At 40.5% G+C, this 22,400-nt stretch overlaps 1 protein-coding gene across 5 annotated transcripts in view; it reads left to right on the top strand.

The window, feature by feature from the left end:
* TENM2 (teneurin transmembrane protein 2) overlaps window positions 1-22,400 on the top strand; it is a 545,195-nt gene that overhangs the window by 360,490 nt on the left and 162,305 nt on the right. For all 5 annotated transcript variants that reach the window (XM_086470948.1, XM_086470946.1, XM_086470945.1 and 2 more), the window contains one exon: window positions 11,956-12,194. In XM_086470948.1, the coding sequence (XP_086327074.1) occupies window positions 11,956-12,194 (239 nt within the window). The remainder of the gene's footprint in view (window positions 1-11,955; window positions 12,195-22,400) is intronic.

The raw sequence follows: 22,400 nt of genomic DNA, 5'->3' as shown, positions 1-22,400 counted from the left end.
TTTTTTTTTCTGGTACAAATGGTTTTCGCTTCCCTTCTTTCCTTTGCTGTCTTTGGCAGTTTGGGCTAAATTCAGACTGTTTGGAGAATGCACATTTTCTACATACATCCTTTGTCTACCTCTTGTTTCAGTGTTGATGTGGGGGGTTATCACAGTTGTTTTATTTTCTTCATGATGTGAAGTAAGCCTTTACTGCTTGCACATGTTTTCGTGCGCCCTCTTCAGCCAACTATAGCCCAAGTCTCCTTTGTGGTTCTTTATTTTTTACATAATTATGCTTAGCTGTGTTGCAGTAGCTTGTTGCTTTTAGGGGAGTTACAAAATTGCAAAATGCTTAGTCAGAGTTGCTAATTACACTTTTTTAGGATCATGGAATACAACGAGGAAGGCTAGCCAAGGGTAATAAGAAGAGCTTCTTCAAGTACATCAGTAGCAAAAGAAAGACTAGGGAAAATATGGGCCTGCTGCTGAATGAAGTGGGTACCCTGGTGACAGAGGATACAGAGAAGGCGGAGTTACTGAATGCCTCCTTAGCCTTAGTCTTTACTGCTAAGGCTGGCCCTCAGGAACGCCGACCCTAGAGGTAAGAGGGGAAGTCTGGGGAGAGGAAGACTTTCCCTTGGTTGAGGAGGATTGGGTTAGAGACCACTTAGGTAAACTGGACACCCTCAAATCCATGGGTCCCCATGGGATGCACCCACGAGTGCTGAGGGAGCTGGCCGATGTTATTGCTAAGCTGCTCTCCATCATCTTTGAAAGGTCATGGAGAACAGGAGAGGTGCCTGAGGGCTGGAGGAAAGCCAGTGTCACTCCAGTCTTCAAAAAGGGCAAGAAGGAGGATCTGGGAAACTACAGGCCGGTCGGCCTCACCTCCGTCCCTGGAAAGGTGATGGAAGAGCTTGTTCTGGATGTCATCTCTAAGCACGTTTCTCCAAGGGGAAATCATGCTGACCAACCTGATGCCCTTCTATAATGGCATGACTGGCTGGGTGGATGAGGTCTACCTCGACTTTAGCAAGGCTTTTGGCGGTGTCCCGCAACATCTTTATAGGTAAGCTTAGGAAGTGTGGGATAGATGGGTGGACAGTGAGGTGGACTGAGAACTGGCTGAAGGACATTGCTCAGAGGGTTGTGCTCAGTAGCACAGAGTCAAGTTCGAGGCCTCTGGCTAGTGGTGTTCCCCAGGGGTCACTACTGGGTCTGGTCCTGTTCAATATATTCATCAGTGACCTGAATGAAGGGACAGAGTGCACCCGCTGGTGATACTAAACTGGGAGAAGCGGCTGACAGATCAGAAGGCTGTGCTGCCATTCAGGGAGACCTGGACAGGCTGGAGAGCTGGGCAGAGAGGAACCTGAAGTTCAGCAAGGGCAGGTGTAGGGTCCTGCACCTGGGGAGGAATAACTCCCTGCACCAGTACAGGCTGGGGGTAACCTGCTGGAGAGCAGCTCTGCAGAGAAGGACCTGGGAGTCCTGGTGCACAGCAAGTGGACCATGAGCCAGCGATGTGCCCTTGTGGCCAAGAAGGCCAGTGGTATCCTGGGGTGCATTAAGAAGAGTGTGGCCAGCAGGTCAAGGGAGGTTCTCCTCCCCCTCTACTATGCACCTAGAGTACTGTGTGCAGTTCTGGGCCCCCCCAGTTCAAGAGGGACAGGGAACTACTGGAGAGAGTCCAGTGTAGGGCTACTAAGATGATGAGGGGACTAGAGCATCTGCCCTATGAAGAAAGGCTGAGAGACCTGGGGCTGTTTAGCCTGGAGAAGACTGAGAGGGGACCTTATCAACGCTTAGAAATATCTAAGGGGCGGGTGTCGAAAGGATGGGGCCAGGCTCTTCTCAGTGGTGCCCAGTGACAGGACAAGGGGCAACGGGCACAAACTGGAGCACAGGAAGTTCCGCCTCAACATGAGGAAAAACTTCTTTACTCTGAGGGTGACAGAGAGGTTATGGAGTCTCCTTCCCTGGACATACTCAAAACGTTCCTGGATGCAGTCCTGTGCGACCTGCTCCAGGTGACCCTGCTTTAGCAGGGGGTTGGACTAGATGATCTCCAGAAGTCCCTTCCAACCCCTAACATTCTGTGATTCTGTGGTAGAATGGTTCAGGTTGGAAGGGAAGTTTAAAGATCACCTAGTCTAACACCTCTGCCGTGGGCAGGGATGTCTTTTACTAGGTCAGGTTGCTCAAAGCCCCGACCAGCCCTGACCTTGAACACCTCCAATGATGTGTGCTAGATGTTAGTGTGCTTGTTCCTGGTTCAAGGCAAACAAATATGGACTATATCTTCATTAGTCTGCTGCTTCCTCATGGCTGCAACAGGTCCCCAGGGTGGCTATGTAATTTTTCTATTTTCTTTGAAATAAGGGTCCATAATGGAAGGGTTGAATTATCTTTAGCTATGGATGCAATAATGCATCACCGTAGCATTTTTATGGTGCTATTTTTATGGTTCGTTTCTGCAGTACTTAGCTGCTTTACCTTTAGGCTCGGAGCTGCTGTTTAATGCTCTTTAACTTTTATTGTCCTCTTGCAGTCTGTTTCAAGCCATCTCCTCGTCCTCCTTTCCAAAGTGCTGGTTTCTACATTTTCCAGTTAAGAGGTGTTCATTTATTGCTTCTTTAATCATTGCTTTCGAAGAGAATGAATGATGAAAAAGCTACCTTTGAACATCCCAGTGTGGTTCTCATTACTTCCAGACAGCCAGAGAGGCAGCGCTCTGCTTCAAAGCTTGAAAGGCTTTGAGGGCACAGGGAGAAAAGTATGGCTTTGCAGGGAAGGTTTGCATCACTCTGCACCGTAAGAGTCCTCTCTGGTATGGGAACCTCATGCAGGGCCATCTGCAGGTGCTGGTCAAAAATGGAATGTCTCATAAATGAGGATAACAGAAGAGCTTCCATGGATGGATGTTTGACTGAGATTGCTTAATGTACTAATGCCTGTTCTGGTACTCTATATTGGTATTAATTTAGTTGGTACCATCACAATTATTAATACTTAATTCAGGAGAAATAAAGACAACATTAAATAGAAATTAGTCTTATTCTTTAGTCTTATAATTAGTCTCATATTTTGAAATATTTTCAGTCCAAATCTTTTATTTGTAAAGATAATTTTATATGTATGTCTATAATTTCTTTGAGCTTGCTCACAAGGGTCTGTTGCTAGGCTTCGAGGAAGACTATTGTTTATCCTGTATTTCAGGAGAAAGAATGATGGTCAATCTTCTGGTAATTACAAAATCGGTTTCTTTAGATCTTGTGGGCTGTAGGGTAAGAGCAGTGGTCCAAATCTGGGGTAATTTAAGCAAAGTTTAGTTTAACGACTGAGCAGTCTGAAAATTAGCCTTAAAAGAACCCCCATGTTGCTCCTCAGAATACTGCTCCTGGGCTTCAAGCGGTATTTCTTACCTTGCCAGTCCGATTCCAACACAGTCACTCTGGGTGAACCTGAGGAGAGCGAGCTAGGACAGAAATGGGAGATGAATGGATGGAGTAGCAATGTGGGCTATATCCTCGTCTGCACCAAGGCAGCGCATGAACTCAAAACCGTGGGGCATCATAGCAGGGAAACATCTGCGCTCAGCATTTTTGTAGCTGCAGCCTTCCAGGCAGTGAGGGAATGAATGTGGTACACAGTGGGGAGGCACAGGCTGTGTCAGTCATGGCAAAAAAGCCAAGGGTAGAGTACATGAAGAGCGGGGTTTAGTGATGAGGGTTTGGGGGTTTTTAAATTTTTTTTTTAAGGAAAGCAATTAAATATCTGAAATGCTGTAATACTGCATGCGGATGCTGTACCGTGTTAGGGTGTCAAGATCTGCTGCAGAACTTCTGAACTGAATATGTAAACTTAAAGTTTCTGACTGTGTAGAAGTTCCAAGTTACAGGCTCTCTCCACAATTGTCTGCCTATTTTCAATGATGTCTCAATATTTTGATATCTTTATACGTGATGCAAAATGTTCTGGAACAGAGTAGTGAAATGAAATTTCTTTCCCTTTTGTTAATGCAAATTTCTACGATATATTCAGCATAACAAACAACTACTTGGAACAGTGAAATAACTCCCCACTCTAATTTTGCTTTGTCTTACGTGGCTTTCTCTTACCACTTACTTAAACTGTACAGCTACAGGCACATATGCTACAGCAGTTTATTCCTCCAAGTTTGAGGGCCGGGGCAAGAACTGACTCCATTCCCTTGTTCCTGCATGTGAAGGTTGCAGAAGGTTGTGTGGACTTTCTGCATAAATGGGATCTGCATAGATAGATTCTGGGCCTATATAAAAACTGAAAGCACTCTGAAGAGTCAAGTAAAGCACAGTCAAAAGCATCCCCAAGGACTTCTCACACCTTTGGGCCATGTACTTAGAGGAATTTCAAAAACATTGTAGAAAGGTCATTTTTAGCAGGCTACTGTAGTACTGTTTTCATAACAAATGTAGGCTCTGATAGGAGAGATGAAAAGGTGAAGGAAAATACTATGTAAACAAGATATGTAATGATGGCTCAGAAAATCAGTCTGGATGTACTCCCACTCACATACACGTAAGCTCAAAGAATTGTTTACAGACTGCCAATAATTGCATGTTTTCACAATCTTGTTGGTTTGCATTGTTAAGTTTTGGGTTGTGCAGAGTGAACCAGCAGTGTGAGTGACTGTGCAGAGAGAGGCGGGTACGTTTAGGGTGTTACTTTTTATTTTAAAAAAAATTAATCTCAAATGATGTATTTTAGGTTACTATTTTTTTAAGTTTGCATGTAGACTGATAACAAAATTAGTTTAGAGATTTGAGTTTATTATTCTATTATTCTAGGCCATTATTTATAGTCTATTATTTATAGACTTGAAATAGCGCTGTTAGTACTTTTTCTTTTTTCTCATTAAGAGAGCATTTGAATTAAGAGATAGTGAAGAGCTTACATGTATGCCTTTTAAAGTAGAAGTGTTTTGAAATTATGTTCATTAATTGATGTAGAAAGCTAACAGTGAATGGACGTATTGAAATGCAAAATGCTGTTGTCGTTATCATCATTACTGGAATAACAAATGTGGGCATTATTGGATTTCATTCCTTTGACTGCACTGTGCAACATACTACTTGGAACTCTGCAGCAGAAAAGAAACTTGGTTTTCCACTTAAGAAGGGGAAGGTCGTGTAGTTTGAGCTGATTCAGAGGTGCCTAAATCTTCCTGTACCTGCATTATTGATCCTGCTTCCATTTAATGTAAGAACATATGCAAAGTAACAGATTTTTGTGTTTATTTCTGTAGCTATTCCTGTTACTAGGCACTAACTAGTAGTTTCATTGCTGCATTCCTGGAGAATAAACAGTAGTGCAAGAAAGATACGCATAAAGTTAAAGGGCAAAGCAATTATTTACTAGCTAACTCACAGACCAGCTACTAGGATTTAAGCTGACAGGCTGAGTGAGCGTGCTCACCACCTGTTGCAGGGCACCCAGAATATTTTTTGGCCATGCAGGCACCAGTCTGGAAGGCAAGGGGTGGCTCTGTAGCTCCCCGGGGTTGGTGAGTTGCTGTGTGCCACCAGCTCCATCCTTGCTAGCTTTCCTGCGTTTTTCCCTTTCAGATCTGATGCCTTTCCATGTTGATTTTCTCCCTCTCAAATTCTGGAGCTACTAACGGTCCCCACCTCAGTAGTCCTTCCTCCCTGCGTATTTTTCACCTTATCTTTCTGCAGACTCTCTCTCAGCTCTTTGTCACAACTCAGCCGCTTTCTGGGCAGCCTGATCCAAGGCTATGCCATTGGGATGTGCCAGAGCCGGGCCTGGAGCACAGCAGCGAGAGCCCCAGGAGAGCGCTCCAGGGGGGCAGCTTACAGCGGGGATTAGAGGCAGAGAGAAGGTTATGAAGTTTATCCACCAGTATCTCAATTAACATCTTCCACATGAAAAGCAGCTTGTCCTGTGAAAAGGTGTCGGGTACAGAGCTAACACTGCAGCTGTGGCACAATACAGATGGTTTGCCTTTTTGTACCTACTCTGTTTTCGGTTGCGGCTTTGAACATTGCCTGTTTGTTTTTGTTTAATAATATGACAGATCAGGGTGCCCAAAGGCTGGTACCTGCCTTTTTGTACAACTTCCTACCTTCCTGTCAGGCAGCTTTCAATTACTGTGCTTTTGTGTGTCCAGCTGTGTCTTTGTTAAGAGCGTGGAGGTGGCAGTGACAAGCTAGTCTGGTACTTAGGGCAACATCCCTGACACCCTGCTTAACACTCGGCATTTTTAGACGACTTTGCCTGGGGATGTGAAGAACGCAGCCTTTAAGGAATCGTGAACCTTTCAAGAGCTGGGAAGCTGGCGTTAGAGCTGAGCTGGAAGCTGCGTGGCTGCTGCCAGGTTCAGAATTACGTTACGGTGGATGGAAGTGTCCCATTGGTATTGGTGTGTTCGTTCTGAATTATTGTTTACATGCCTAATAGTGTCCTTCGCTCCTGCAGTGTGCACAGTTCGTTACAAATTGATTATCAGCCGCAGGCTGAAAAACACTGAAATAGTGTGTTGTCGTGAGGGCTGTCCTCTGCAACAGGCATTTGGGTGTGAAGGTGCCCGTAGGCACACTTGTGTAACGTGGCTGGTTCGTTTGTATAAGCAGGTACTGAATTTCGTGTGTAGCTTTGACGTGATTGAGTCAATTTCTTATAATTATGCAATTTAAACACATAAAGATAACACATTAAACCTTTATTGCCACCTTTAGTGCATTTGGGGAACACTAAAAAGAGTAGAAACTTCTGTGCAATTTTACCACATCAGAGAGCCCTCAGCTGTGTAAACTATCAAATCCTGTGTTTCTCTGCAAGAACATGCAATTAAATCTCATTTGGGGAAAGACTGAGAGACCCTTACGCAAGGCTTGCACCACTATAACACTCAGAGTTCATTTTAGCATAAAAACCGTAAGAACAGCTTGTTGTTTTCTTCAGTCTTGGTTTCTTTTTGTATGGAAGTTAGAAAACTGCCATAAAACTTCACTGTCTGAATTTGGCACCCACTTTCAGGCTTCCACTGACATGAAGTGACTTATGGCTAGTTTTTTGGAGGAGTTGGAAGACTACAGATTATTTTTTTCCCCAATGAAAGCCAGCATGCTACGTTCTATATTTCTTTCTTTTTTTCTTCTGCTAAGAAAAAATGTCCAGTAAAATTACAGACAGATGTGATTTTGCCAAAACTTGAAGATATTTCTTAAGTCCTAGAACAACTGAACTGAGCTGTTACTATTCTCATGGTATGTATCTTTTCTATTTATCAATTACTATTAAAAAATTATGAAAAAAATATGAAAAAAAGACAATGTAAGCATTACAGCTCTTTGTATTTCTTTTTTTCATACAGAATAAGCTTAGGATAGTATGAGGAGGGAAAGAAGCAATTTATGATAGAATATATCTTGTTCTTCCTTTCTATTACAGTTTTTCATCACAAAACCCAATTTTTTTTTTCCTCAGCTGATTCTTGCAGTGTGCTGCCATGACAATCTGACCAGAAAGAAGGGAAAAAAAGAGGATTGTTCTCTCAAAGAATATGGAAGTTAATACGGTCTCTGTCAGACCACTATTCCCTGAACACCAGAGGTCCTTTTGACCTGTGGAAAAATAAATGCTGTAGAGAGCTCTGAATTAATGAAGAAAGCAAAATATAGCTTTTTCCATTTAGCATTAGTCCACAGAACTGAGGACAAATGTCCCCTTGCAAGCTCAACTTTCACAGATGTCACCTTTCTCCTGGTGTCAGTGATGAGGTCTCTGTCTGTGATCCGGCGCATCAGCACCACACGCTGCTTAAAACAAAGGGGGGTGCATTTTACAGCCCAGAAAGCTGCAGAGTGGTAGAGGAGAGCGCTAACCCCGAGAGCACTACGGAGTTAACTTATTTTCTGTGAGAAGCATGCAAGCTCCCTCCACAGCTTTCATGGACACTTAAATTACTGAATCATTGTATGCTGACCATCATATTTTGTAGTTTTCCAGCATAGGAATGTCTTCATGATGCACAGAAATTAGGGAGACTGGGCTGAGACTTAGCAAATTTACTCCCGTGTTTTCAAAACAGAAATTTAGTCCCAATCTAAACCAAATTATTAATGCTAATTGTGAGGTAGAAAATGTCTTTTTCTTAATAGTGTTTGATAGGTGAACAGATAAGACAGAGAATATACAGCTTTTTTAATTCTAATATGGAATGTATTTGAAATTAAGTGAATGGGTACAAATTAGATCATTTCTTTTCATAAGCAGTCATTGTACAATACCTCCCAGTCTTACCGCTGTGAGACTGTAATTAATGTTGATAAATGCTCATGTTCTCTCTGTGCAGCTTGGGCCCACAGACAATTGGTTGTACCAGAGCATGTCAAATCCCACATAAAAATAGAGATATAGATCATTGGGTTTAGGGATAGAGTTGAGACAAGTCAATTTATTTCCATTAGTAGCTGAATCTAGACTTAAAACTCTGGGGGTCCGAGTATTCTGCCCATTATGTTCTCAGTCTTTCTGGTACGCTTTACTATAACGTTAAGGTGTTTCTGCTAATTCGGTCTCCAACTTCTGAATGCTGTGCCAATTTTCCAAAATGGCTTGGTAGCTATTTAACATAACTTTAGTTAAATGTCTTTTTTACAACTTTGAAGGCAGAATTTCTGTACTTTAAGATGGTGTGCTGATGGTGTGCTATCTTCTAATGGTTGCCACTTTGTCAGAAATCCTGATATGGAGACAATAACTTTCAGCTTTCAAAATACACCGGTAGGACTCACAGGCGTCACAAAATTCAGTTTATCCAATGATATTTTCTCTTTTTTGTTTTGAGGATGACACTGTTCCACGTATCCATTTCAATCAGCCTTTTCTGCTGCTATCAAGTTCCGATCAGTTTTAACAATGTAATAGAGATATCCATGTTTGCATGGTTAGCTATTTTGATTTTCTTTAGATACTTTATGTATCTCAAAGTGGATCACAGTGGGACTGTTTTTTTCTCCTACTTTTTTTTTTTTTCTCACATGATACAGTATATGTATATGGTTGACATGTTCTATTAAAACATATCTAGATATTCATTAATTGAATTTTAATGGGAGCAAAGTTTCATTATATATCTGAGTTTACTTTAGCAATGTGTTACATTAAAATTTATGTTGGTACTGTAGCTGCCTCTCAGCTAAAGAGGACGTAAGGTTCCTGGGTTTAAAACCCTTGACATTTCAGATAAAGACAGTGCCAAGGACTGCAATTTCCAATTTGATTCTGTGAGATCTGCTTTTGGGAAAAAGGGAAGGACTGTAAGAACTGTTTGTTGCAGACCCATGAGGATTTAGGAGGAGAAGGGGGTCCTGGGCTGAGGCAGATGCAGAGTTAGCCTGAATGAGAGAGATGAGCCTTCCTACCTGCCTTTGTCTCACCAGATCTCTCTTCCTTCTCTCCTTCCTTCCTTCCTCATGCTCCGTGTCACTTCAATCCCTAGTTCCTATCATGGAAACAGTATTAAGTTCCCAACACCGGAGAGCAAGCAGAAAGGACTAAACCTGCTGCTGCTAACAAGTGTTAATCAGGTTTTAACCAGACAAAAGGAACAGAAGTGTCAATAGATCTAGCTTAACGCAACCAGCCTGATAACATCGTTTTCCCAACAGTTATTTTAATTGAACTGTCGCAAAGTAAAGAAACATTTAAAATTCGGTGTTCATGAAATCAGACTTCCATTATTTCTTGCCTTCTTGTAACTGGAAGGTGTGTTTTTTAATTTAAAAGGCTAGGTGATTTTGAGGGTGAAACCCTTTTAGCATTTACCTTTACTGTGTTTTCCTATAGATCATGTACAATGTGCGGAAATGAAGCAATTCTAACATCTAATGAGCCTCACTGATAAGGAAAAAAGAAGGGCAACTTTATCTGAAAAAAATGACAGAATGTTTCTATTAAGTAACTGGTTAGAATAGTCCCTTCTCATTCTCCTCCTTTGTTTTATGAATACTGGAATTAAGAAAACAAACTCACAAAACGCAAAATTCATCTGCTTTGATTGTGTAACTTGTGTTTGGAGTTTTTTCTGTGGTGTCTCCAAAGCACAAAGAGAAAATTGTGACAGTGACTACTGCCACTGTCTTAGGTGAGTGAAATATTTTCTGAACCAAATTAAATTTTGATTACTGTTGTAAGAGATGTACAAGGTCATTTGAGGTTTTAAAAAAAAATACCAAAGGCAGTGTGAGTTTTCATGTTCATTAATAGAGTTTATTAATGACTGCATTTAAAAAAGACCCTATTTTCAGAGACTGTCATAGAATCATTAGGCTGGAATAGACCTCTGAGTTCAAGTCCAACCGTTGACCTAATACCACCACGCCCACTAAACCATGTCCCAAAGTGCCACATCTACACGTTTTTTGAACACCTCCAGGTCTTCAAATGTTAGTTTATCATAAAACTGGGAAACCTAGCCAGCCTTCCTTTGACTGTCTTCTACCTGTATGCAAATTCTATGCAGTTTATTACACTCTGGGTTTCATTTCAAAAGAAATGCTTTAATACTCTTCAGTATTAAAATCGTTTCAGTTATTGTGTATAATAACTACACAGTAAATTCTGTGCTTGGAAGTGTGCACATGCATGATGATGGGTTGGAAAACGTATTTATGAAACACATTTCAGTTTCAAAATTCCAAATCGTTGTTGTAATAAGCAGTGCCTGAAACTGATTTTAAAGTTCTAACAGGTGGTTTGAGTGTGACATACTGGATTCTGATCTGAATAAAAACGTTAAACATGTTTTCATTTGAAGTAAGGCTATGGTTTTGATTTTGGAGATTACTGGTTGTCTTCATTCTCATTCATTCCAAGAAGCATTGTTTTTCAGAGCCGTGAAGGGATAGGGTATGAATGGATCTTCAAAGTTCTTTTGTCTCAAAACAAGTGGCCTTCTTGAAGACCCACTGCCTTTATTCTGTGCTTCTCTTTTTATATTTTACTGGGAATGTGCTTGTAGTCAGTTCTTCCTGAGTGTGAGAAGTTAATCTAGTGAAGCCAGCCTTCTAGTTTGCTTTCTCCATTTCCTCTATCTGGGATGTGTTGGCAGCACTTTCTGCAATTTTGTTAGGTAGTATATTTTGTCCCTTATTTTCTTCTTAACAAATGCATGGGCAGTTGAAGTTGTCTTTCTTTTTTTTTTTTGTACTGCATCATGTGCTTTTGGTGATTCTCTTAGTTGTTCAAACCAAACCCATGTGCCATTAAAAAAATAATGGTTAATTCTAATTCTGGCAAGATCTTTTCTTACAGGACTATGGGGTTTGCTCAATATGTTCTTAATTTTTTTTTTTTTGCTGGCAGCTTTTGCCCAGAATGTTAATGAGACTCAATTTTTTTTGTCCTAAAATGTTTGTTGGATAGTGGATTCCACAGGGAAATCATGTAAACCTGTGGACTCAGAAAGGATGTTTTCTTGTAAAGTTAAGTGCTCTGTTATACTAATAAACATTACAGGTATTGTAGTGGAATTAGTTGCTTTGTCCTAATCAAGCACAGGCCAAAAGGAAACAATTGGTGATTTTTAGTGATGTCACTTCTGAATATGAGCTTTGTTATTAGACTGCTCACACTTCCTACGGGTGCAATCTCAACTGTGAGTACTCAACTGGTACTCACAGACACTCCATCGGTTGTGCTAGTGTTTTAGCTAGTGTCTGCTCAAGTTGCATCCAGTTACAGAAAGCATTAAGCAGATATCCTAACACTGTGGTTTAGTGTCAGTTGTTGAGCTCTGGTAGCAAAAGACTATGAGAATTTCCATCTCCTTTTTCCTTTGTACAAAATCCTTTTTCTTTTCAGTTCAGTTTTAACACATTATGGCAGCTGGAATGGAATAGGAATAGATGTTCTTTCTTAACTACAGGACTTGCCATTTTCAACTATGTTCCATTTTATGTTTTCCAGGCATTTCTTGTTTAAGACCTCTTCTGGAACTACTCCGCTGTTCAGTAGTTCTTCCCCTGGTTACCCGTTGACCTCAGGAACAGTTTATACTCCACCTCCCAGACTGTTACCTAGAAATACATTCTCCAGGAATGCGTTCAAGCTGAAAAAGCCCTCCAAGTATTGTAGCTGGAAATGTGCTGCTTTATCTGCAATTGCTGCTGCAGTCCTGCTTGCCATCCTGCTAGCATATTTCATAGGTAAGGCTGTGTTTTCTCTGTCAAATCACATGGCTGTGTCAGCAAATGAAAATTCAGCAGATAAAAGGATGGTCATTATGTTTCACAAATTTGTGCTCTTAATGAGCAAATAAAATTATTATCCCTTATGCTGATTAATGAGGGAAAAGAAAATGTTCATGTCCTGTTTGCTGTTATAAGAGTAGTGGAAGCAAGAAATCGATTCAGGATTTTCAATGTGCAGTGTTAAGTTTAGGTGTCGGACATGCGCTCTCATAGATGGTCCTAACAGGGTGGTATAATGATCTTTTTATGTACTACCATATGTTTAAAAAATGTCTCAAAGAAATTGTGATAGGTGGTGAATCCATATGAGTAACAGAATCTACTGGCATTTGAATTCAAATACTACCATCAGACACTACCTTTAGGTAATAAACAAAGTAATTTTGATTAATAAGTCTGAGTCTATATCTGTTGGTGTGCCTAAATTCCTGGTGGTGTTAGATCTAAATAGATAGTTCCACTTGTGTGCTGTTATTTTCTGTATTCCACACGTCTTAGTATTTTGTAAGCAAAGATATGGAAAGGAAACTGTGCTTATTTCCCGTGATTAATATATTAATACTGACCACACCATGCCCTAATTCCTTCTGTGGTCTTTCAAGGTTTTTTAACGTGCTTCTGTTATTTTGTCTTTCTTAATTTAATTAATTACTGATCCCCACCGCCCTCAGTATCCCCCTCATTGTCTGTTTTGGAGGTTTTTCTAAGTGTCTACACAAACTATCTGTGTATTTTGTACCTTTTACAGTGCCTTCAACAATATGTTGATGACAATGACGTGCTGCTCAAACTCTAGCTTCTCTGAGTAAATGGCAAAAATACGGTAGCTTGTCGATGTTTTCTATTAATACTTTCCAGACCTATTATGTGTGGGTTTTAGTTTATCTCTGAAACTATTCTCATATATAGCGCTCAAAAGACCTATAAAGATGCACTGAATTTTCTCCCTCTTCTCTCCATTTGAAGAGACTATACTAATGACTTTCATAATTCATACTAATGACCTTCCATATGTAATTAATATATACAGTATTAAGAGAGAGCTGACTACTTTATTGCTGCTGTCTGTTTAGGCCAGGCCTACACCCCAGCTTACTCAGAAATACAGAGCTAACCATTTTTCTGTATTTCTTCTGTAGAAAACCCAGAAGAATAACAGGCTTAGTTTGATATATAAATAAGAAGATTGGAAAGCACATGATTTATTGAACTTGACAGTTATCATACAACAGCTCTCTGAGTGATTATGCACAGGGGAAATGATATACTGCAAGTTGCATATTTTAATCATGTGCATAACTTTGAAGTGATGGATTATGAAATGTATTTTTCCTTGGTATTTAGGTTACTGTAATCTAAAGCAAAGCTTTGCAACATGTTTATTGCTTTATACACTATCATATACTGTCTAAGACAAAAGAGAATGTGAGGCAATGCATTGACTCTTAATAATTGATGAATGATCTATCATTTCAAGTAATGACATAAGTGATCCGTTTTGACAGTAGTTTTTGAGGTCTTCTTTCCTGACTAAAGAATGATGAGTGCAATAGAGTAGGCTAGTGAACACAAGAAAGCAGGTTTTAGGAAGAAAGTGTTGGCTGAAGGATTAAATAATGAGAAGTTACCTGACAAGCTTCATGCCATACACAGTAAAGAATAAGTGAATTAAAGAGTAGCTGTCAAAACCAGAAAATAGCTTCAATTAGTCCTGTGAGTAAATTTGATGGATCCACTGTGATCATAATTTAAAGTAATGGAAAAGAAGAGAGGAGGAGAGAAGAGAAGTTGCGTTGCCTTAGGTGCATGAGAATAACAGAAAGGTAAAAGGGATGTGCTTTAGTTAGGCCACTCATCAATTCCCTCACTCTCAGCAAAAACCCGTACAATTCATTCCACCTGACAAAGAGCAGGTGCAAGATCATCAGCTATAAGGTAACCCACCCATCAAAATGCTGGGTCTTGCTGTCCTCAAATAGTACGACTTAAGGTGCTTGGTACTTAAGGTGCTAAATTATCTGCTTATTTAAGAAAAAACAACAACCCTTAAGAACCTTTCCTCCTTCTGCAGTTCTCTGGAGGATTACCTTCTCGTGGATGTGTGCAGAACTTAAGTCCTGGGAAAACTAAATATCCTCTCTCCCGGGGAAAGAGCAGCGATGTGAAACACCAGCTGTCCCGCTCTCTGCAGCTCTTTTGGTGCTCCTGACTTACTAATCCCTGAACAGCTGTGAAGACAAAATAACTCTGTCTTGCTCTGTCAGGAGGAAAAATCTTTTTCTGTTTTCAAAATGGGTGACCAGAATAATGTTCAGATCAGACCAAAATCCAAATTCTGTCCTAGTCATTGAGACAGTGGGAAAATGAGAGCTATTAACCTACTAGGAGAGTTGGCAGTCTTGGGATGAAGAAAGATGTTAAGTTCCCTCAAGACATGCAGGCTGAAGGGCAATACTCCATATTGCAGCAAATCCTCTTGATGTATGTAGCTGTCAGATCTTCAAGCATAGGAGAGGCTTTAAAGGTGCTGATAATGTTTTCCTGTCATACATGTCCACAAAGAAAATTTCTTACTGTCCATCATAGCAGAGGTTTTATCGCTGAGGTTACATTAGCTAAAAGTAATAGTTAAAAAGTCATCAAAATTTGCGGCAAATGGTTCTGCTGCTTAGGTTTGTCGATATATCTAGGCCGTGTGAAGATGATCGTATCAATGCTAATCAAGACTATTGCAGGACTAAATGAAAAAGGCAATGCTGTAAAGTATGAGGTAAATTATATTGAAAGAATACTTTGCAGTTCTTATAGTCTTCAGGATTTCTCAATGACTTGTCCTAGAATAAAAGAGATGGGGAAATCGATATGAATAGATCATTGAAAACATGCTGACTACATGTTTAAACGTGGGACTTTCAGAGGACTGCTAAAGATTATGGGTGGCATGAAAATATTTCTAATGAGGGGCAATTTAAAGAGACAAGAAAAAAAGTATCATAACAGATAGAAAAGAATAAATATTTTAAACATTTATTTAGGCATTCCTATTGCCTTTGTGATAGCACACAAATGGAAATATAATGAATGAAATAAAAAGGCAATGTGCTTAAAGCTTTAAAAATAAAGACATAGTGCATAATAAAGTGTGGAACTTTTTGCCACACTACATAGTTGATCTTAAACAACGGTACTACTGAGATTTTAAGAAGTTAACCATTTCTCGAAATAATGACAGTATGTCTTGTTAGAAGGAAACTTTGGGGTTTGTTTTCTTTTTTAAAGATGATGGTTTAGATCATAAAATGCCATCAAAGTTTGGCTGTTTAGATAAGCTTTTCCTTTATAGGCCAGCCAGTACCATCGTTGCCTGAGTTTTCCTAAATCTTCCTCTGAAACTTGTCCTGACTGTTGTCTGGCAAAAATTCCTTCAGGTCTGTGTGGCACTAGTCTGCTGTGATATGCCATGTGTATGTACAAAATACGGTTGCTTTTGTATGCGTGCAGTCTGCCATCTTAGACATACTGTTCTATACCCGAGTTCCTTTACCCTGACGGAGTTTCTGCAGAAACTGACACACATCAGATTCACCAGGTTGAAAATATGTCAAGCGACTTCGGGGTTTTTTTTGTTACAGGAATAGACAGAGGCAAAAAATTTGCAGATTTTCATGAAAAAGAGAATTTTAAGATGGTTTTGTGGCTGAGTGTTAATGCTATTTTTAATATCAGAGAATAGGAAAAATTTACTTTGGTTAACTTTTTCCTTACATGGTATACAAAATGTTGCCTGCTTATTTAAAGCCAGGTTTATCACCTCTCCCTGTTTCTTCAGTCGCCAGATGTAAATGGAATGCAGAGTATCAGTTGGTCGTATTGCACAACGTGTTGGTAAATCCCAGCATGCAGTATGTAAATAAAATTGTCCTACAGTCCTGTTTGAGACTTAGGTCATTTCACAAAGCCCAGGAGTTACTCCTGGTATCTAGGGGTGACGTATGAGGAATGCAGATCCAGCCGTTTAAATTAGGACATCCTGAAGATATTGGACTGGTGGTAAAACTCAGTTACAAGGAAGTAATTTATAAAGTGTCAAAAGGAAGGCATATACCACACATATTGTCTTTGTCAGAGTGTTCACTTCAGAGGTTAGGGGAGCGATGAAAGCATTTGTCATGTTAAATTAGTTTTTAGCTCTTCAGATTCATGCCAAACTTGGAGGGGAAAAAATATTAAAAGGAAGAAAGAAGGAGAGGAAAGAGAGAGTCACCTTGTGTTTTTCACAAAGTAATTGCTGCCAAACATAAATATCACATTTTTATAAGCCCCTACACTGTTCTGATTTCTGCCAATCTAACTCTGAGCATCAAAGAACATCTGACCATCAACATGTCAGTACGTTAAAAACGTGGTAATTTCAAATATTTAGACTTTTCTTTTAAAGAAAAAATAAAGTGTTATTTCTTGTGGAAATTAAAAGCTACAATGGATGTAAAGATACTCCACCTGAAAATAGTATCTTGAGAAAAGGAAAATGACAGAAAGAAATTATGAGAATAGCATGCTTGCACTACATCTTTGGTGCATATGTTGCACATGAAAATGTTCTTATTTATTCTTCAGTGTTATGTGGCCTTAAAGACACATGAGGTTTAAGATAAATTTCAGTTATCTGCATAAACTTAAAATAGTATATTCATTTCTGTGCTATAGAAAGGACTGAATTGCCAGAGGGTCTGGCAGTTAATTAAACAAATGAAAACGTCGTCTTTTTTTTTTATTTATTCCCTATATATATTTAAAATTAGAGCCTAAAAAGTGTGCACAGAACAAATAATTTGGTAAATTTCTTGCTATTGGAAAGCCAGGATACAATGTTTTGTCCTTGCTTTAAGGATAAAAGACATCTAGGCAAATAAATGGTAAATTTATTTGGTGATCCCTTTTGTACCCACAAAAGTATTCATTTGTTTTGGAAACAGTCAGCCAATAAAATTTATGGGGTTTCTGAAAAAATTAGACTTGGAAGTAGAAGTCTCATCTTTACTCTGCATCAAATATGTGTACCTACCACAGTTTGCATAAAAATTCTTCAGTTATTGGTATCAACTTGAATTATTTTCGTCCCACAAATGAATCAGATATTTGCTAATGTAAGCGCTTGTGTGCAGTTTCTTGTTCATTCATATTTGTCATTTCTTCCACTCAGAAGTCCAATTGTCTTTTTGACCCTGATTCCACAGATCAGCATTCATCAGAACAGTTTACTCAAGTGGCTATCTCATGTATCAATCGGGTTTTTTCTTTCTCTCTCTGAGTTGTTTTTGATGAATGGCAACCTGCGTCTCATTTGATTTCTTATGTTGCATTTATTGTTTTTTACTTGTAGAGTCAGAAAACCACTGGCTTTGCCTTGTCTAGATTTCACTGAAATCAAATATACTAGACACTTTGGAAACCAATACTGAAAAAAGAGAAAATCATGCAAAGATGGAACCTCTGAGAGGGAGAGGTCACCTGGCTGCCAATCACTGCTGTCGAATTCACTTGAAATCATTGTAAACCGAGGGCGCTCTGCATCTTGCACGATTAGCTGATGACAGAAGGTTCCGTTCTTAAATTTGCATTGAAAATAGGAGTCAGTTAAGGGGCAATAATTAAATTTTAGAATATGCCTGGCCTATTCTAAATGTCACATATTCAATAGTTCTTACTGACTGATATCAGTCAATCTGAGAGAGACAAGTGTAGTGGTAGCTCGGTAAGCTTGCCTGATGCTAGCTCTGAGAAGAGAGGCTTTGAGCCTTTCAGGGAGAAGCATCTGGCCCCGTTCCATAAGCAAGTTATGCAGTAGTGCTGGCAATCGTGGAGCCTGGCTCCAGGAACTTTAGATGTGGCGTTCTGGCTTAGCAAGTGTCCTGTTTCACAGTCCAAAGGTGTGAGAGATTCATTAGGTGAAGGAGGCAATTTTCCTAGAGACAAAATGCTCCAGCTGCTGTATCTGCATAATGCCACAAAGAGCAGGAGGATTTTTATGTGAAATTACTTTGGTATAGTTTGCCTGTGCTTTTCCCAAGTCAAAAATAAAAGCTTGATATACAGATTTGTTCCAAGAAAAGCCAATGTACCTATTGTTTTGCCTAGCAGAAATCTCAGAGATAATGGATGTAGCTACCTTTCAGTGTGAAGGGGCAGTCTTATCAGCCTGTTCAATTCTCTTTGTCTTTGTTGAGGATTTTCATACAGTAAACCTCAGCACTTGAAACTAGAGTGAGACTAATGTTTCCATAATTCACAAAGTGCTATCGTGTGCTCAGCACTTGAAATTGAAAACCCTTTCTGCTTAGCTGCCAAGTTGAACAAACATACACCGAAACCTTGGCAAGAAATAGGAGACCAAGAGGATGTTTTCTATTGTGTGTTATTGGGGTTGTGTTTGGGGGGGCACATTTTTGTTTGCTTTTTAATGCATATTGTGCAATGTTATCTGGGATGAGGCTTAGAAGACATTTTTCACAGATGCTGGTAGTGATCCCCAGAAGCTGTTAAAATACATTGCTGTGAACTCGTGTAAAGTAATGTAACTGTCTAGCTCATGCTAGCTGTACTAGCTGGTGCTGCACTACTCAAAATACGTGGTGTAGTTAGAGCTTAATATCACAAAAATGAAGGACACGATGTAATAGGATAGCAATAGATTAGCAGGAAAATTTAGAGAGAGAGTATGTTTAAAACCAGTAGTTAGTAGTACCATTATTGATACAGTACAGGTTTTGGATTTTTCTACTCAAAGCTGCAAGAATGGCTTCCTCAGAGATGTTTAGGTTTTGGGGTGGTTTTTTTGTCAATTGTGAAGTACATGCTGTGTGCTTCACATGCACTGTCATTGTCCTACCATGCACAAACTAGAAAATACCCTGGGTTTCATAATGGCTGTGTAACAGCCTATTCTCACTTTCATCAGTGCAAATACTGAATTTATTTTTTTTTTTTAGTAGTCTAGGACTTAATCCCAGAATCACAGGTGTGTAGTCTTGTCAGGGCAAAGAGATAGCAGAAATAAGCAGATGCAAAACAAGTCTTGCAGGAAGTCAGGGGGGAAAAAGATGAAAAAGCTTTGAGATACTTTAGTGAGATGTGCTTTATAACCTAGCCCAACATACTGAGATGAGGCCATTTTTCAGGGGAAGGACGAGCAGCAGGGATATTGAAGATTAAATTTTGCTAATATAATACCAAGTCAAGATACCTATCAAATAAACCTGTGGTCATTCTCTCTGAAAAATCAATGTTCAGTATCAGTGTAAAATGTCTCATTTCTTCCTAGGGAAACATTGCTCTGTTAGCAGCTATTTATATTGAGATCACCAGTTGATCATTTATTAATGCATTTATATTGATTATTCGTTGCTGTGCTTCTTTGTTAACTCATTGTTTTGTTTCGCACTTGACGCACTTATGGATTTTATTCATTTAAGTGTAGAAGTACATGTTTGCCTTTAGGAATATAACTCGCTCAGTGGGGGAACAGCAGATTGAAAGATGTGGCGTGGATTTTGTCAGTGTAGTTAATGTAGCTCTTACAACATTATTATGAAAGCCATGAAAAAAACACAAATAAAAAATACTTAAGTGTACTAAAGAGACAAGAGAATATTCAAGGAACTTGCAGGAAGATAAAATATAAAAATAGGAATTCATAGAATCACAGAATAGTTTGGGCTGACAGGGACCTTTCAAGGCCATCTGGTCCAACCCCCTGCAGTGAGCAGGGACACCTTTAGCTGGATCAGTGTGCTCAGCTCCATCCAATCTGGCCTTGAATGTTTCCAAGGATGGGGCTTCTACCACCTCTCTGGGCAGCCTGTGTCAGTGTTTCAACACCTTCATTGTAAAATATTTCTTCCTTACATCTAGTCTAAATCTGCCCTCCTTTAGTTTAAAACCGTTACTCCTTGTCTTATCACAACGGGTCCTGCTAAAAAGACTGCCTCCGTCTTTCTTATAAACCCCCTTTAAGTGCTGAAAGGCCACAATAATTCTCCCTGGAGCCTTCTCTTCTCCAGGCTGAACAACCCCAACTCTCTCAGCCTGTCCTCACAGGGGAGCTGCTCCAGCCCCCTGAGCATCTGCGTGGCCTCCTCTGGACCCGCTTGAGCAGGTCCATGTCTGTCTTGTGCTGAAAGCTGGACACAGCCCTGCAGGTGGGGTCTCACCAGAGTGGAGTAGAGGGGGAGAATCTCCTCCCTCGACCTGCTGGCCACGCTGCTTTTGATGCAGCCCAGGAGACGGTTGGCCACCTGGGCTGCGGGTGCACATTACAGGCTCGTGTCCAGCTTTTCATCCACCAGTACCCCCAAGTCCTTCTCGGCAGGGCTGCTCTCAGTCCCTTCATCCCCCAGCCTGTATTGATGTCTGGGATTGTCCTAACCCAGGTGCAGGACCTTGCACTTGGCTTGTCAAACCTTGTGACAGTCACACAGGCCCACTTCTCAAGCTTGTCCAGTTCCCTCTGGATGCCATCCCATCCCTCAGACATGTCAACTGCACCACTCAGCTTGGTGTCAACTGCAAACTTGCTGAGGGTGCACTCGATCCCACCGTCTGTATCATTGATGAAGATATTAAACAGTACTGGTCGCAGTACGGACCCCTGAGGGCTGCCACATGTCACCAATCTCCATCTGGACATTGATCCGTTGACCACCACCCTCTGGATGCAACCATCCAACCAATTCCTCACCCACCGAACAGTCCACCCATAAAATTCCGATCTCTCCAATTTAGAGAGAAGGATGTTGTGGGGGACTGTGTCAGAGGCCTTACAGATGTCTAGATAGACAACATCTGTAGCTCTCCCCTTGTCCACTGGTGCAGTCACTCCATCGTAGAAGGCCACTAGGTTAGTCAGGCAGGACTTGCACTTGGTGAAGCCATGTTGGCTGTTTCAAATCACCTCTCTGTCCTCCATGTGCCTCAGCATAGCTTCAAGGAGGATCTGTTCCATGATTTTCCCAGGCACAGAGGTGAGGCTGACAGGTTGGTAGTTCCCAGGGCCCTCCTTTCTACACTTTTTAAAAATGGGTGCAATATTTCCCTTTCTTCATTCACCCGGGACTTCACCTGTTTGCCCTGACTTTTCAAACATCATGGAGAGTGGCTTGGCAACTACATCAGCCAATTCCCTCAGGACTCTGGGATGCATCTCATTAATTAAATTCAAGTTGTGAAAATAGTAAGACAGGGAAACAGACTACAGAAATTATGGAGCAAAAGAAGTTGAACAGTAGGAAATGACACATCACTGGGAAATGACAGAAAACTTTACTCGCCATATAGTATAATGTGGTGAAATTACCTCCTTTGAGTAATTTAAAAAACTATTTAAGAAACAGTATGCAGGTTCATTGCAGCTTTTGCTTATTCAGGCTTTAATTCTATATAGTCTTGCTGCATCTCACTTTGAGCTGCCTGTTCATGTCACTACTCGTATACAAAAATTCCCAGCCATCTTACATATTATGTGTGTCCACTAATAAAGTCATTGACTTGCCAAGGTCACTGAGTTTGAATACCTAGCACGCCATATTCACGTGATGTCGTGCCTTGTTATTAATTCTTTATATGATAGCTATGTAGTTATAATCAGGAAAAATAGCATCTTCCATGACAACGTATCTGATCCCTGGGACAAATTTGTGTTTACAAGGTTATCGGATCATTCAGGTTGGAAGGGGCCTCTAGAGGTCTCTGTTCCAATCTTCTGCTCAAACCTGGGTCATTTCTGAAGACCAGTCTGGTCTTGAAGATCTCCAGGGACAGAGATTGCATCACCTGCCTGTGCAAGCTGTTCCACTGCTTGACTGTCCTCATGGAGAAAAAGTATTTCCTTATATCCAGCTTGAACGTTGCTTCAATAGATACCTTTTGTGTCTCATCATCTTGCTACGTACCAGTGTTGAGAGCCTGACTTTATCTACTTGATGACCTGTAGGTACCTGCAGGCTGCTTTTAAGCCCCCACAGCCATCTCTTCCCCAGGCTAGATAAACCCAGCTCCCTCAGCCCCTTCTTCCAGGATAAGTGCTCCAGCACCCTGCCATCCTGGTAGCGTCCCCTGGACTTGCTCCAGTTTATTGATCTCTGTTGTATTGGAAGGCCCAAAACG

This window comes from Leptosomus discolor, chromosome 10 (assembly GCF_034619465.1).
Source record: "Leptosomus discolor isolate bLepDis1 chromosome 10, bLepDis1.hap2, whole genome shotgun sequence".
NCBI classification, from domain to species: domain Eukaryota; kingdom Metazoa; phylum Chordata; class Aves; order Leptosomiformes; family Leptosomidae; genus Leptosomus; species Leptosomus discolor.
The sequence above is the reverse complement of the archived record's forward strand: the minus strand, read 5'-3'. Positions and strand labels throughout refer to the sequence as shown.